This window comes from Onychostoma macrolepis, chromosome 24, assembly GCF_012432095.1.
Source record: "Onychostoma macrolepis isolate SWU-2019 chromosome 24, ASM1243209v1, whole genome shotgun sequence".
NCBI classification, from domain to species: Eukaryota; Metazoa; Chordata; class Actinopteri; order Cypriniformes; family Cyprinidae; genus Onychostoma; species Onychostoma macrolepis.
The window spans coordinates 12,435,490-12,453,538 of NC_081178.1; the positions used below are offsets into that span (position 1 = coordinate 12,435,490).

At 35.3% G+C, this 18,049-nt stretch overlaps 1 protein-coding gene across 6 annotated transcripts in view; it reads left to right on the plus strand.

Annotated features, from left to right (window-relative positions):
• zbtb47b (zinc finger and BTB domain containing 47b) overlaps positions 1–18,049 on the plus strand; it is a 24,878-nt gene continuing 6,829 nt past the window's right edge. The window contains exons 1-5 of one of the 6 annotated variants that reach the window (XM_058764765.1): positions 1–207; positions 5,033–5,135; positions 12,414–12,474; positions 12,603–15,061; positions 16,583–16,730. In XM_058764765.1, coding sequence (XP_058620748.1) covers positions 13,775–15,061; positions 16,583–16,730 — 1,435 coding nt within the window. In that variant the 5' untranslated portion in view covers positions 1–207; positions 5,033–5,135; positions 12,414–12,474; positions 12,603–13,774. Of the gene's footprint in view, positions 208–5,032; positions 5,136–12,413; positions 15,062–16,582; positions 16,731–18,049 lie in introns of all 6 variants that reach the window. The other 5 variants (XM_058764763.1, XM_058764764.1, XM_058764767.1 and 2 more) reach the window with 5 other exon arrangements.

Genomic DNA, 18,049 nt, shown 5'->3' on the forward strand with positions numbered 1-18,049 from the left:
CCAATCACCAATTCCTACTGCAAAAGCAGCCTCTGCATTTTTGTCTGTCTGAATGCTGCTAGCACGGCGAAAAAAAAAAAAACAGTGAGGGGAAGGAAAACTGAAGAAATGTGAAAATCCAACGTACTATTACACGGCGAGCGGAAGTCCTGCGCAAATGGAGTTATTCGCAGACTCCTTCGATGCTACAGACCTCGGATCAAAATGGTACAGTAGACAACGACATTTTGATTATTTTATATCCATATTTTATCTCTTGTAATTTTAAACGACTTAGCTAGGCCGATGAAACTTGCAATAGTTTGTCCCGGGATGTGTCTGAGTTTTGAATGTGTTAGATAACGTGATGTCGCCAATAAATTTGACCGCGAAATGAAGTTTGCAACTTGCACAGAACGCCGACAGCCACAGAAATTGGAAGGTTAACAAGAATGCAATGGCCACAATAGCTACATTGTTGCATTTAAAGAGTTAAATTCTCTCATATCAGTGTGGATAGGGATCACGTCGTGACTGGTGCATTTTGTGGACATTGATGCATGCAAAATTAAAAGCGATTTAAAATTTTTATTTTAAATATACTTTTGAAATGATAGAATTTGTTGCACAGGACGAGAACGAATTCATGTCACAACACTGTTAACTTCACATGACCTTAAATTTGTGGATCCCCCATCCATAGAGTTCATATTTCAGTTGTGCAATAACTGTGAGTCTCCAGATAAATATTGAAGGCGCTACACTTTTTTTTTTTTTTCAGAGAGATACAGGAGCTTGGAAACATTATACTTTAAATGCCTTTTAAATTATTTTATATTAATATAAATAATTTTCTGAAATGTAGACATAGTCCAAAACAAAGATAAATAAATTAGATAGCAAATACTTATAATTACACAAATAGCGTCAGTATTATTAATAGTAATGATAATTGTTAGTAATGTTGTAATGCGATGATTATTTAGTATTGTCAAAGCAAAAACAGTTTAGTTATCAAAGTAAAACTAAAATCTGCGTTGTAAATATAAATATAATTAACTTAAATTTCTACAAAAAAGAAAATGGAAAGACAAGGAAAAAAACAAGCAGTCAACACTTAAAGCGTTCACACAGCCAACTAGGAATATCAAGTAATTAAATATATATATATATATATATATATATATATATATATATATATATAAATAACCTCTGTAAATCGATTTTTAAAAATCCTAACCCACCTATCACAAATTACTAAAACAAATTGTAGTCTCGGTGAACTCAGTCATATGCAGAAGAATAAAATGGGAAGAGAATAATAAAAGAGAGATGTTTTGTTTTGTTTTTGTTTTAGTGGCTTGTTTATATGTCAAGAACATGATTGTTTATATTATTTCTTATTTGCAAATTTATTTTAAAAAGAGATGTCTTACACTTGGGTGTATTTTGGTGGGTTTTTAATTTTTTTTAATTTTTAATTTATTTTTTTAGTATTTTAATATTTCATATTCTTCATAAACATAGGGAGAGCATCAGAGAGGTTGTGGGATGAAAGCAGTGTTGATTTTAGGAATGCTCAGTAAAAATAAAGCATGTGTGTTGAAGTACATTGATGCTGTAATCCAGAGGCCTCTTCACATCTGGAAGCCGGGTTAATATCTGGGTCAGGTCACTACTTTAGTGCCACGACCCTGTCTTTTTGACCTCCAGTTGCTCGCTTGATTTTTTCACATGACCCTTAAAAAGTGTTGTTATTTTTTATTATTTATACAGTGCATTTCCTCTTTGCCTGTAGTGGACCAAAATTGCTTAAATATGCATAACCTATTGTTGTTTGGCATGTGAAATGAGTCAGAACCCAAAGAATTCATTACGCCCCCATTAATGCATTGTATATGAGAATCTAATCAATTTAATGCATTGTATATGAGAATCTAATCAACGCTCTGTAATAACAGAAAAGCAGCTGAACTTCTATTGCACTTGGTGACTAGTTCACATTTGCTCAACTAGTTAAGCACTGGTGGTAAAAGCACAAAGGTCATCATGTTTGAGATGCATACGGTTAAAATTCTCATACAAATGAATAAATGCATGATGATTTCCTAACATGAACCTAGATGAATCGGCCCTTTGTTAACTGTTCCTCATGAAAGTGCTACAAAATTTGTACTTTAGGAAGAGCTGAAATAGAACGACTCCTGCTAAACTCTGCAGTCTTGTCCTTTAGTGCTGCGGCCTGGAAAAAAGCATCATGCTGAGGGTTTTTATGTAACCATCTATTCAGGACATTCCTGCCCACCCTTGACTTTGAGGCTTCGTTGTCTTTCAGTGCTCTGCTGTTGGGGTCACTTAAATCCATGTGACAAGTGCTCCTCAAACAGCTCCCAGCATTCAACTCCAGTCTCAACATTATCAATGTTGAAAGAAATTTTGATGCTTAAAGGGATAGTTTACCCAAAAATGAAAATTCTGTGATTGTTTAGTCACCCTCATGTTGTTCCAAACCTGTATGAGTTTCGTTATTCGTTATTTCGATATTTTGAAGAACGATGGTAGCCACTAACTTCCATAGCATAAAACAAATATTATGGAAGTCAATGGCTACCATCAACTGTTCTGTTCGGTTCGGTTCAAAATATCTTCTTTTGTGTAATTTTATAAAATCAGCATGAATTAAATGTTACTACTAGTATGCAAATATGATGAATGTGTATGTATGCATTCTTCGAAGGATCTGTTTGCTAAATCTGTACAAATTGAATCTTTATCAACACACATTACCTTCCTTCTCCTTTTCGGGTTATGGAAAAGAGAAGACATTTATTTCCCTATTTCACAGTTGTGTTTCTCCTGGTGTCTGTGTTGTTTGTCAGGTTCAGTTCCTCACATTGCTGCATACTTAGGTCAGAGTCTGTACACGGAGAGGAGTTGGCCCATGAGCAGAGTTAGCAGATCTGTGGCAGTTTGTGTTTGTGCTTTATGTGGCAGAGACATGCCAACTCCACAGGCTCTTCTCTTGGCCAGAAGTCCTGACTCAGCTCCTGCTCGCATAGCTCAGGCTGAATTCTCCTGGCAGTCCTGCTCAGGACATGGTAACGTAGCAGATCACAGTCTACAACCTTGATTATTCAGTTCCTGCATTGGGTAGTTTAAGCACTGTTACAGCCACATTTTGTGCTTGCTTGGCTGTATTAGAGAAGTGGGCGAATCTCTGCTCTGGAAATCTGTCATTAACTTGTCAGGGTCATATTTCAGCGCTACATCTAAAGGGTGATGAGAAAATATTTAATATGAAGAAAATAATGCCTTTTTAGAACCTTTTTAGGATTTTTTTTTTTGAGGGGGGATAAAAAAATTTGGAATTAAAAAAAACTACAATTCTTTTCGGAATCAAGACATTTTTATTCTTATTGTTCTCAATTATGACTCATTATTGAAATGCAGTACAATAGTCAAATTACTGAAATATACACTATGTTTCAAAAGTTTTGGTTCAGTAAGTTTTCAAAATATTTTGTAGTCTCTTCTGCTCTCCCAGGCTAAATTGATTTAATTAAAAATATGGCAAAAACACTGAAATATTACAATAATAAAAAAAAAAAAAATACAAACTCAGGTTTCAGTGTCACATGACCCTTCAGAAACAATTCTAATATGCTGATATGGTAAGAAACATATTATTATTATTTGAGGGGGGATAAAAATTTTGAATTTAAAAAAACAAATTTTTTAACTAAGATTCTTATCAGAATCAAAAGACATTTAACTTTTTTTATTCTTATTCTCAGTTATGACTCATTATTGAAATGCAGTACTATAATAGAATTTTTGTACTGTAATAGAGTAAATTACTACATTTCAAAAGTTTTGGGTCAGTAAGTTTTTAAAAATATTTTGTAGTCTCTTCTGCTCACCCAGGCTAAAATTATTTAATCAAGTGTAAAAAAAGTGTAACACTGTGAAATATTACAATTTTTTTTAAAAACCTCAGGTTTCATTGTCACATGACCCTTCAGAAGTAATTCTAATATGCTAATACGGTAAGAAACATATTATTATCAGGTTCCTTTGATGAATAGAAAATTCAAAAGAACAGCATTGTAAATGTCTCTGCTGACACTTTTTATCAATTTAATGTGCTCTTGCTGAAAAACAGTAATTTCAATAAAAACAATTTTTTTTTAACCAATCCCAAACTTTTGAATGGTAGTGTGATTCTATAAAATCAAAATTAAAGTCAAATTAAAGGCAATACAACAAATATTGCCATGTTGGATAAATCTTTTACTGTTTAAATAATCATTCATCATAACGTGCAACTATAAAATGTATTTTGTCAATAAATTTTATTTACTTTTTGAGGGATAAAATATGACTTTTGTATATTTTTCATGAGATTCACCTGAGAAGTAAATCCCTCTCGCTCTCTTTCTCTTTCTCTTTCTCTTTCTCTCTTTTTTGCAAGAAAGATTAGGCCCCTGAGATTATAGTATTTTGCAAAGTTGTTTGCTGTTCCTTTTCATTGCGAATATAAATTTTCAATTTTCTCCCGGCGCTGTGACAGTGATCTCACACGGCTTTGTTTGTGTCGCCAAATGGTTCTGGCTTTGGATATACTGTCTCTTTTACGAGAACCTGATTTCTCTCACCTTGTCAAGCACACTTTTTATTATTAGACGCAGCAGACACATGAGCGGTAAAATCCTTTGTTTGTTTGTCTGGCTCAATTTCATGCCCCGCTTGGCACATAATATTTCAAACTGCGATTCTGTTGCTCTTGGTTGCATTAACATATAGATGGAAATGGGAAGTCTTCTAAATATATCTGCCTCAGTCGGCACAGGAAAAGTGCAATGAGTCGTAGTGATTCCCATGTGGTTTGTAATAAAATAAATGTTGTACGACGATTGCAGTATCCAAAGGATATGAGAGATACTTAATGGGTTAATGTTGCCATAAAATGATTTTCATTTAAACTAACATAGTCCCAGCGTAGTCTTCCAATTTTCAGATTTATTGACTGATTTCTTGTGAATTTATCTCGCAGCCAATGCCGATGAGGACTTCCCTGAGCAGCATTTGCTGGACATACAGAAACTCTGCAGTAAACACCTGCTATCCTCCCTTGTTTTACTAAAACCATAGGAAAGGTGAGTGCTTCTGGCTTTCCTTGCTCCTCAGAAAAGAGCTTTCACTGCTTCCAAGCCGTTATGCTGTTAATTAGCTGCTGAACCTGAAAAACAACTGACAGGGGAGCTCCATCCCTAATCACTTATTCTGATTGAACTTGGTAATTAGATGAAGGGATGGATGACACCCTCTTTCAACAATATTTTCTAACCTAAGGGAAATATTTATCTTTGTTTAATTAATTTGTGTTACAGTCAGTTTTCAAATTTTCACTATTTTAATTTTTTTATTTTGGTTTTCAACATCAGTTAAAGGGATACTCCACCCGAAAATGAACATTTTGTCATTAATCACTTACCCCCATGTCGTTCCAAACCCATAAACGCTTTGTTCGTCCTCGGAACACAATTTAAGATATTTTGGATGAAAACTGGGAGGCTTGTGACTGTCCCATTGACTGCCAGTTAGTAAATTACTCTGTCAAGGCACAGAAAAGTATAAAAAACATTGTCAAAATAGTCCATCTGCCATCACTGGTTCAATCTGAATTTTATGAAGCGACGAGAATACTTCTTGTACGCAAAGAAAATAAAAATAACAACATTTATTCAACAATTCGTCTCCTCTCTGTGTCAGCGTAGCGACATATTTGGAGAGCATCCACTGAACGCAAAGTGCGTACGCTATTGTGTTCCGAGGATGAACAAAGCTTTTACGGGTTTGGAACGACATGGGGGTAAGTGATTAATGACAAAATTTTCATTTTGGGGTGGAGTATCCCTTTAAGTTTTAGTTCTTTTTCATTTATTAATATTTTTTGTAAAATTACTTTTACATTTAAAATTCATTCATTTATTTTTTTATTAGTACTTTTATTTCGTTTTTATTTTTAGTGGCATCTTCCAGAGCCCTTTTTTCCTGATTTATCATTATATACAACATTGTGACTGGTTTTTGTACATGTCAATCACACACTCATTTCCTGTCTAACAAATACACTGATAGTCAGAGGTCAATCTTGAAATATGAATTAAATCAGACCGTTCAACATTTGAATGCTAACATAATTTTCTCTTTATTTCTGTTTTGTTTTTGTTACTAGTAGTTTTTGATTTTTTGCAATTATCTGTTTTTACATTTATTTAAATAATTACTTAGTCTTATTTACCTAATTCTATTAAGTAAACTTAATTAGTTTTCTATTATTCAGAGGTCTGTAAGATTTATTATAAATGAATATTTCTTTTCAGCAAGGACCAATTAAATTTGATCAAAAGTGACAGACTTTCCCACTGTTACAACAATAAATGTATTTCAAATAAACACTGTTTTTGAATGTTTTATTAATAAAAGAGTCCTGAAAAAATACATAATTTCTACAAAAATATTAAGCAGCTCAACTATTTTCAACATTGATAGAAAACGTTTCTTGAGCAGCAAATCAGAACATTAGTATGATTTCTGCAGGATCATGTAACACTGGATTGAGGACAAATGAAAATCCAGCTTTGCAATCACAGCATTAAATTACATTTTAAAATATATTCGAATAGACATCAGTTATTTTAAAATGTAATAATACTTCATTCGCAATATTACTGTTTTTACTGTATTTTTATCTTTGAAAAACATGACAATCTTTTTTGCCCTCAAACTTTTGAACAGATTGCGTCTACGCAAAAAAAAGCAATAAATACAGTCTTTGATTTACAAAACATGTAATTCAGAAAAACCTAGACACATAGTAATTATACATATTTCTTCAATAAAGTTTATTTTCTGCTTCTATATTTTTAAATACACCTCGCACTTGATTTGAAATGCCTGACATTTGTAAACTAAGATTAAAACCCTAAATGTGATAGATACAAATAGAAGTGAATTACAGGTTTCTCTTATGGAGATGTACTGCACCCTCTGTACTGCCTTTGCTTTGCCTGTGTTTAAAGCTCACATTATTCAGCACTAGACAGACAGCTGATCCGAGGAGCACCAAACAGCCCTGTTCACTGAACTGGCATGTGTAATAGCAGGTGTTATAGTTCAGGAGGCTTTCTCAGTGAAAGTGATGCTGTGGTTTGTGGCAGCTCTCTGACAGTGTGTAATTATCAACTGTGCTGGCTAGTCTGAATGGGTGAGAAGACGGTATCTGTATCTAAGAGACCTTAAAGAGATAGTTCAGCCTAAAATGAAAGTTATGTCATGATTTGCTCAGTCCCATGTTGTTCCAGACTTGTGTTGTTATCTTGCTTTCACTTATAAATGATAAAAAATATAGATTATCTGTCTTCTCATCTGATCTTACTATACTTAACAGAATTATTGCTTACTTTTACCTTTTTATTATATTTAATAAGGACTATTTTTTTATATTGGGAATCAAAAGTGTGGCCTTGCTAGCTCTCTTTCTGTCTTTCTCTCTGACACACACAGACCTGCTCATGTCTTTCTAATTTACAGCGTGCACACACACATACTCATCCAGGCCGTAAGTCATTTTGGTATCTCCGTGAGGGCTTTAAGTGTTTGTCTGTCTAGCTCAAGGTCAGGAGTGAATGTGTGTCCTGATTGGATCGGGGAGGGCATAGGCATTGAGCAATACCACACGCATACACAGACACCCAGGGCATCTGTTTCTCTGTCTCATTTTTTCGGTCCTCTGAGGACGGCTCCATCACCTTGGAAAGTGGCTCTTCTGAGAGGGTGATTGGTACACAGGGGCTTCAAAAGTAGAAAATCTTCTCTGGAGTGGAAAGAAAAACCTGAATCTTTTACGTCTGGTCCACTGAGGCTCTTTCCTCCTCTGAAATACACACAGTTTCTTTGTCCTCGGGGAAATTACCATAGACACTAACAGATTGACTCAAATAAACCCAGTCTGTCCTCTGTTATTTCTTTGCTACGTCATGAGAATAATAGACCTGTGCAGAAGGGGCAGTCCTTCCATTTTTATCTATCTATCTGTCTCTCCATCTCACTGATTGTCTACAATAATAAAATAGTAATGAAATTCTCTCTATATAATTTTCTCTCTGATCTTTATAAAAAAAAAATTAAAGGCAGAACGATAAAGCAGATTACTGCTTAATTGAAATAAAAAAAGTTACGTTTAAATTAACTTTTTTAAATAAGATATTTAATTTTAAATTTTTAGTCGGTACTTATTTTATCTTTTTCTAGTCAATCTTGATGGCGGCATTAATAGCCAAATGGAAAATCTTTGAATTATTTTTGAATTTTGTTGTTCTACAGACCTTCTGTTACTCATTTCTGTTACTTCTTTCCAATACCAGATCCAGGCTTTCTTTAGTGCTCTATTGAAATTCAGGTCATTTCTAATTGTGCATATTGTCTTGGGCAGAGAGACTCCAGATGCCGAGTCATTGCTTGGCATTTGTGTATGATTGATGAGGAAACAGTGCCAGACAACAGCGCCTCTGCATTTTACAGCGCTGTGAAACTTCCCCTCGAGCTGGCAGCACGGGAAGTGGAGGAATCCAGAGGGCAGGAGGACAGCGATTAGTCTCTCGTCTCTTTAATAGCAGCCTGATTAGATTCCCATGATAATGCTTGTTTTTCATTAATACAGAGTGGGCAACCATCTCAAAGTTTAGTTGAAGGTCAAAAGAGTCACTATTCTGTGCCATGGATGCTCAGTTGCTAAAGATGTGTTAAATAAATAAAATTGTCATATAGTCAGTTATTACTGTGTATATCAAAAAAGGAAATGTTTTGAAAGCTGTTCACCTTGCACTTTTCAATAAAACATAACAAAACTTCAGAAGTTGCACTAATTATGTTCACATTTACATCTTCAAATTTGGCACATCAGGGTGAATTTCTTATAATTTAACACGATGTGCTAAGTATGAGAACTAGAGGAAAGATTTTTAGTGAAGAACGACCTAAATTTAGGTCTGTTCCTTACATATCCAAGTCATATCAGCCGCTTTTATGTTTGTTTTTATTTTTCAGTTATGTTCTATAGGGAGTCTGCTTGGAGACTGATGACTTTTTCCAGTATTTTTGAACTCATTGCAGAGAGCACATAAACCAACGTTCCCCTAGTTCAGATAGGATCCTATATTCACTTTCAAATTGTCTCTCTCTATCACTCTCACTTTATTTTCCATAAAGTCTGCTCTAGTTTTATGCTGACTCAGGCTTTAGTGAGTGTCTGTTCAGATCAGCGTTGAACAATCGTTCTGAAGCTCCATCCTTGCCGTGTCTCTGGCCAGTCGGAGGGAGATTGAGGCTGGCGTGATGCCCGCTTGGGTTCTTGAGGGTGTCACTCAAGCCTCCCAACCCTGAGCTCTTGTTAGGACAATGCTGAAGGGGGAAAAGGATTGCTGAGTTGGCATTTCCATCGTTCAGTCTTTCGCCTGACAGCAACAGCCTCCCTCTCCTCACTTTCTGAGGTCTGTGGTAACAAGAGAAAGAAAAGCTAGCTGGATTTGCTTGGGTCAAGTTACCAGTCTTTTCAGACACAGAGACGCTATTTTTGTTAAAAATGGCTTTGTCATTAAATAATTTGAATCAGAATATTAATAGTACTGTTTGTTTTCAGTCTTATCATTACCAAAATATAATGAGTTAATTCTGTGTCGTTTAAAGTTCCTGTGGCTTGTTGCTGTGGTTTGTTGAGTTTGTATTGCGGTATGACATCTTGGTGGGTTGCTGAAATTGTGAGCAATTCATCAAAAGTTGTTGAGAGGTTGGTCAGTGGTCTTCACAGTGGCTGCATTGTTACAGTGCTCAGTGTGAGATGATGTACTCATCACTCTGATTCTCACTGAAAACATCCAAAATAACCTACACTTATTGTGATGAGATGTTTTAAAATACGTTTCTTGTTTTTATTCAGTCTGGGCTCATTAGAAAAATGTGTCTGTGGCGGCATTTCTGCAAAATGATGTTGCTTCTTGCACGTTTCACCACACTTTCAAAGTAAAATGTTCAGTGAGTGGCAATATTGTGAAAAGAAATATTACTATATTAATTAAATATTAATTTAAATATTTATATATTAATTAAAATAATTATGAACTATTTTAATATATTTTAAAATGTAATTTATTCCTGTGAGGCAAAGCTAAAATTTCATTTTACGCCGTTACGTCTGTCACATGATTCAGAAATCATGCTAATATGCTGATTAGGTGCTCAAGAAACATTATTATTATTATTATTATTATAATACAGCTGAAAACAGAAGCTTAATATATTAGTGAAAACTGTGTTTTTTTTTCTTTGATGAATAGAAAGTTTAAAGAAACCGCATTTATGTCATGACAACTCTCTGAAGATTTTAGCATGGTAATGATATGACAATGTATTCGGTCTTGGCGGAATAGATCTGCTACGCTGCTGTTGGTTATTGCTGTTGTTGTAGATTATTGCTGCTGCTGCAAAGCAAGTACAGGAACTGATACGGTGCTGTGAGTATTTAAGACATACTGTTGCTGCGCAAATAGCATATAAAATAACCTGTAGCAGATCTATACAGGTGGAGCTGGGGAAGATGGAGGGTTTCTGAGCTCTTTGTACTGCTTCTAGTGGATGCTGCATATGCAACATGAACCAATAAGCTTGTTCCAAGTAGTTTAACGCTGTAAATATCATCAGTTTGAATTAACGACCCAGCCTGTGCCAGTTTCATGACAGAACTTGGCATTTATTTGAAATATAAATCCTTGTAACATTGTAACTTTACTGACACTTTTGATCAATTTAATGCATCCTTACTGAATAAATTTATTAATTTCTTTAAAAAAAAAAAAAAAAGTTACTGATAAGATATGTGTTTTAACTGGATGAAAAAACAAGAAAGTCCATCGACGATGTTGAGTAAAATTCCAGAATTGTATTTCTTGCTCTCCATCTCACCATTTTTGAATGGGGTAAAAAGGAGCATTTAAAATCTCTCTGAAGACTTTATCAGCAGAAACTGGCATTTTTTGGGAGTTGTGGTAAACAGTGCAGTAAAGACCGCAGAATGAAAGTCAACTGAGGGTAGATCTCTTTCCCCACCGCTCTGCTCTCTGCTGCCTGGCACTGTGGTGAACGTCCTCGGCCAAGTGCATACCAGCCGGCCTGGCCAGCAGCCCTGAGTCACCTCTTATTACGTGAAAGCAGTACGAGTTTCTGCGCTAGAATGAGTTCAGCTTTATGAACCAGAATGAGGAGCATTACACTACCCATGTTACTGGTAATAACAGGTCTGTTTAACAAGGTTTTGGAAAAGGTCTTGTGGTAGGAGTGTTAGTGAGCTGGCAAACTACTGTGAGACTGTTGTTGAGTGCGATAATAGGTTGGTCTGTGATCAGCAGTAAGTTAGTCACACTTTATATGAAGGCTTTTGATGCACACTTTTTTTTTTAACTGAAATTTTATTAATGCCAGTGAAAAAGATTTAAAGAATTAATGTGCTTCCAGTTTGTATATTTGCCTAAATTGCTTGAAACTACTGAAGACAATATTGGTGTCATTTATATACATTCACGTCCGTTTATTTTAGGGGATTTTGTCTCTTTTTATTCCACGGATGTAGTGGAGAGTGACAGGAAATTCTTGAGGAGAGAGAGAGAGAGGGGGCAACATGCACTAAGTGCACACTCACTAACCGCTGTGCAACAGCTCAAACCAATTTAATGTCTTTCAGAAATGTTTCATGTTGCCAGTTTTGAATTTGATACAGCTGACTAGGTATTGTTTTGGAAAAACAACCCGTTATCTCTTTTCAATTATTCCTGGTGGCGCTAAAGAATTTATTTATCCAAATGAACTGCATGAAAGCTAGGTTTGGTGACTTGTGTTTTCAGTTTAGCAGTAGGGTTTTGCTCTTTCCCAATGACAATCCACCTCTGAATATAAAAAACATCACAAAATATTCCAGAGGAAAGCATGCAAATGGAATTACATCAGTCAATCATATCTAATCGGATTACAATATATTTCCAGGTTTAAATACTTTCTTAAAACATGTTGTCTTGCAAAAGGCCATACATATTTTTTCTCAGAATAATTTTAGACATTTATTTACGTGTATTTGTGTATGGTCACAGTGGATGGACATGATTGTGTTTTAAATACTGTTAATTCTGTGTAATTTTGGGTGACATTTAACAAGATCAATTGGCTTCTGATAACAAACTTATCCTGTGTACAGAGATAAAAAGTAAGACTGTTAATTCTGCTTGTTGTTAGTCACATAAAAGTCAGCGTAACCAATCCGTGTAATTGTTTGGAGAGCCTGATATTTACTTTCTCCTTGCTCTCTTTAATTGTTTACTGGCCAGTGTTTTGTCTTATGCATAACGATAACTCGGAGAGACAGGACGCAGGAGGAGGAAGTTAATGGTTAGCGCACGGTTCTGAATATCAATGTGCTTTTTACATACTTCTCTTTCTGTCCTCTCACTTAGTTTGTCTTTTTCTCTTTTTGCTTTCTGCCTCTCCCTCTGTCCCTTTCCTTTTCCTCTGTGGAGTTTTTAAAGAGATGCTGTCCAGATCGAAACCTTGTCCTTCCTGATCTAAAATAAGCCAACCTTGGGAGCAGAAGGGGAGGGCATAGCGGCATGCTCCAGTAGCTTCTGCCTTTCTCACTCTCAGATGGACATGGTTTGATATTGTTTTCGAAGCTGCTGTGAATAAAATAAACGTCTATACAGAAAAGTATTATTACGTGTTCTGATGGTTTGTATCAACCTTTATATAGTGTTACTTTAATATTAGTTATTTCTAGGGGTGGTGTTATAACTAAACATATATATTTTTCTCTTATTTTTAACTGTAAATTATATATACATCAATATATTGCTCTGAAATGGCTTTAAAGAATAATTTCAAATCGGAGGAAACGTAATTTCAACCAAACCACGTTTTTGACAAGTTGATACCACATATCAAACCAAGTACAAACAAAATGTTTAATGTTATAAATACAATACAGAAAACAGTAGTTTAAACAATCTAGTTAACAATAATCAAGCACATTTTCCACAGTTTTTGAATAATGAAGACGAGGAATTTAATCATTTAGTATAATAAACAGCAATATTTTCCTGTATTTTTACTTATGTGAAACCTTAAAGATTTAGTGAGCATTAGCCATTGTTGTTATTGCTATTAAAAATGTAAATAAATACGTTAATTGAAATAAAATCTAAATATTGACAAACTTACTTTAAAACTAAAAAACAAAACTTTGCAAAAAAAAAAGATTTCAAAAAATAAACAAAAACTAATAAAAATGACTAAAGCACATAGCAAAATTACTAAAACTTAAACTAAATTTTGAAATGAAAACTGAAAATATAAAAATAAAACTAATTCAAAATATTAATAAATATTATAATAGTATATAAATAATATGACATTGACAGTTTTGTAGCGGTGACACAAATTAACCATTGAATCAGAGATATGAGTTCAATGCGTAAAATCAGTAAATCAGACCGTTAATGGCCAAATAAAACCACATTAAAATAGTTATTATAAGTCGTATTATTGCAACATGCACAATTTTGCTTGTTGCAGTTACCGCCTTGCAAGTGCTTCTTTGTAGAAATGCAAATCTAGTTACTAGCTAAATTGTTTATTCTTGTTCTGTTTTCAAAGTTGATATACATAATTGGTCTGTTAATTTGAAAATTTGCTAATGAATTGTAAAATTAATGCGTATTTTCTCCTGTCTTATCTCACAGTGGAGAGGAGTACTGCTAAGTTCTTTCTGCTGGAGGATGCAGCGCTGCACTTTACTCGTTTAATGGACAGGCATCTCTACCAGCCTCACTTGTGCGACGTGGACCTCGTGCTGGTGTCCCACTGTACGTTTTCCGCCCACAAGGACGTGCTGGGTGACCACATCCCCTACTTCCAGGCCCTCCTCTCCCAGAGTCCACCGCTGCACCGCATAAACCTGGCCTTTGAGTTGCTAAGTATCCAAATCCTCAACATCCTCTATATCTCCATCTTTGAAGTCCTCCAAGTGGCCATTGTGCTCCAGATGAGTTCCTGCCACAAGCTACTTGGGTCCAATGAGATGGCAGACACAGACAGGCAGGGTACTGCCTCGTCCAATCAGATGTACAAGATGAAGGAGCTTGAGAAGATGTACACCCAACAAGGAAATGGTACATTCTCATTGCTTGACAGTGGGGTCGTTAGGGAAGTTACACAGACACATTCATCTAGTGTCCACTCCAGCCTTCAAGCCAAACACTTCTACAAAAAAGATGACAGTGGAGGGGGAGTGGCTAGTGGAGGGGGGCGGAGCTTGTGCACGATGGAGGGAGGAGCCGGTCTAAATGAAGGGGGATCCCAGGATAGTTCTGTCGCCTTTAACAGAGAGCAGATTATCGTGGAGGTCAACCTCAATAACCAGACTTTGAATGTTTCTAAAGGGTCCGATGGCAAGGGTGTCACCTCAAGTACCTCATCCCTCCTCGTTCACCGTCACACCAATCTTCCCAGTGCGGTGGAGGGTAAGGAACAAGACGATAATGAAGATGTTGTCGAGGATGAAGAAGAAGAGTATGAGCACAGAAAGGAAGGGATGGAAAATTGCAGCGAGGACGATGAGGATGAAGAAGAGAATGATCTCGACATTCCAAAAACAGGACGCACTAGCGTGGAAAGACGGCATGCCACGAGAATAGCAACAGACCCCATCGACATGAGACAAACACTAATTGACTCTACACTAGGGGAGGGGAGGAAGAGGAGTAAAGAGCAGGAGAGTCTGGGGCAGAAGGTGAAGCTGGAAGAAAAGCAGCACTTTTCTTGCAAGAAGTGCCCTCGTATTTTTAACAACCGCTGGTACTTGGAGAAGCACATGAACGTCACCCACAACCGCATGCAGATCTGCAATAAATGCGGCAAGCGCTTTTTACTGGAGAGCGAGTTGCTGCTTCACCATCAGACAAACTGTGAGAAAAACATACAGGTACACACTTGTCTGCATGCACAAGGTCAATCGATAAGGCTGATTTCACACAGGCCTTTGGTGCAAAGTCAGGGTTTGGTTCATTTGCTTGGTGATTGATTCAAAATAATACAATAAAAAGAGAGACATGCATGGATAGCAGAAGGTAGCAACAATTTAATTGGACCCAGCGGTCAAAACTGAGTGTGAAAATAGTCTAATTTAAACACAAAACTCTTAAGTAGGCCCACACAAAATCTGTGCCCACAGAACTGGGACATTCATTGTTTGCAAAGTTATGATTCGTAATGAAATGAACCAAGATGATACTTTTGATGCCAATCAAGGTTATTATAGATGGAGAAAACTGAAACTACAATTAAAACCATTATAAAACATTATATAACTGAAATGAAATAAAATATATTAAAAACTAATTTCAGCTAGTTGCCAATAAAAACTATTAAAAAAATCAAAGTTGAAAAAATGAAATTAAAAATTTATAAAAAACTATATAGACTATACAAAATTACTAAACTTTGAATAAAATTAAAACTGATTCAGAATATTAATATATAATTGTAACTAATAATATTCAGCTTTTTAAGAAATTCAGCCAGGATGCATTGTATTTGTCAAAAAGAACATTTGTAATAATAATCTATTAATAATAATAATAATAGATTTATAATGTATAATAATAATAATAAATTGCATATATCTGTAAATACTGGATATTGAATTTTTAATTTCCTCTCTTTGTAGCTGTAGATCATCATCTAATGTTCACTTCATGTTAATCCTAAAAAAACACTGTCAAATGTAATTTTTAGCAAATTTTTTAATTAATACAAATTCAGCTGTAGTCTTTGAAATGTTTTTGTCTTTAGACTTTAAATATCATTTATTATTATTGACTTGATTTTATTTATTTTTATTATATTTAGACAAAAATATTTTAGATTTAAAAATGTATCGGTTAGTGGTCAGAATATGAAAATAATAATAAACTTATCAATTTGTTGGGTCACCAGTTTTTATCTTATAAAAATAGTATAGACCTTTAGCTTCTTAAAGCACATTTTTCCATGTTTAAAGTTGGATTATGTGTATTCTCTTCTGGTATTCTGCTGTGAGTGCATATTGCAGAGCAGAATGATAGGCCAGAGATTTGGGGGATATATAGGCACAAACTGTATTAGGGCGTGGAGAACAGCTGTTTTCTGCCACTAAAGCAGGTCTGCCAGGCCATTTCCACCTCCAACTCCAACTAGGTCTAAACCATCCAGCACTCATTTGTCTCTGCTGTATGAAGCACTTATAGGGAATTCAGTGTAATTAAGGTAATTGTGCTGTTGTGCTTAATTTGATCTAAATGAATTTTTAAGTTAGAGGTGCCCTTTGCAATATTCATTCTTTATTTAGCCTATGCAGTTCTCCGTACTCTCTCAGAATGATAAAATCCTGTTGTGTTTTCCATCGACCCCTAAGGGAGAGCTGTTTAGTCTAATACCGTTCATTCAGATCCTCTGATCTTTGTAGTGCGTGACTTGTGGAAAAGCCTTTAAAAAGCTGTGGTCTTTACACGAACACAACAAGATTGTCCACGGATATGCTGAGAAGAAGTTCTCTTGTGAAATCTGTGAAAAGAAGTTCTACACCATGGCACATGTCCGGAAACACATGGTTGGTGAGTACTGGGTCATGTTGTCATTATTTACTCACTTTTATGTCATTTCAAACATGTATGGCTTATATCTCGCAGTAACACAAAAAGTGATTTTTATTTTTTTTTAAGTATATTCTAGACATTCTTTTTCAGTGTCATGAACGTGATTAAGGACTGAAGTTGTTAAAGGAATGGTTCACCCAAAAATGAAAATATGCTGAAAATGTACTCACCCTTAGGTCATCAACATGTAGATAAGTTTGTTTCTTCATCACAACAGATTTGCATAAATTTAGCATTACATCACTTGCTCGCCAATGGATCACCTGCAGTGAATGGGTGCCGTCAGAATGAGATTCCAAACAGCTGATAAAAACATCACTATAATCCACAAGTAATCCACATGACTCCAGTCCATCAATTAACATCATATGAAACAAAAAGGTGCATGTTTGTAATAAATTCAATATTAAGACATTTTTTACGTCAAACTATAATATTGAGAAAGTCTTCTCTTCTGAATCAGGGGAGAAATATGGACAGAGCAAGCACTCTTTACAAGCAAAAACAGTCTCAAAAATTCAAAACAAATATGTTGGTGGATGTTGATGTGAGAGGACAACAGAGGACTTTTTCCACTGGAGGAAGCGTTATTATGAATTATGGACTTGTGGATTTTGGCCAAAAGCGACAGTTTAATGTCAAAACAACTTAAAGATGGATTTGTTTATTACAAACACACAGGTGTTGCTAATTGATGGGCTGGATTCATGTGGATTGCTTGTGGATTATTGTGATGTTTTTATCAACTGTTTTTTTGGACTTTCATTTTGACGGCACCCATTGACTGCAGAGGATCCATTGGTGAACAAGTGATGCAATACTATATTTCTCCAAATCTGTTCTGATGAAGAAACAAACTCATCTACATTTTGGATGGCCTAAAGGTAAACTTTTTATTTTTGGATGAACTATTACTTTAAGATTTTAAATGACAAATAAATGGCTTACATCTAGACCACAAGTCCATTTGCTAGATTTTTGTGAGGAAGAGAATCAAATTTGAATAATTAATCTCTGAATGAAGTCGGATCTTTACAATGAATCAGTTTATCTAGTTCACAAAACCCGTATGAATGAACTCAATCCTCTCCTTTGCAGGCAACAGGCCACACCTTTAAACTTTATCCTCATCCACATTGTGCATTACATTAACAAATGAACTCCTGGATTCACTTTTAACATTAAAGAATACCACCGCCTGTCACAGCTAGGTGGCAGTCAAGATGCTGCAAAATACAGCAGCTCTGTCATATGCACAAAGACATATTGTTGTGTAA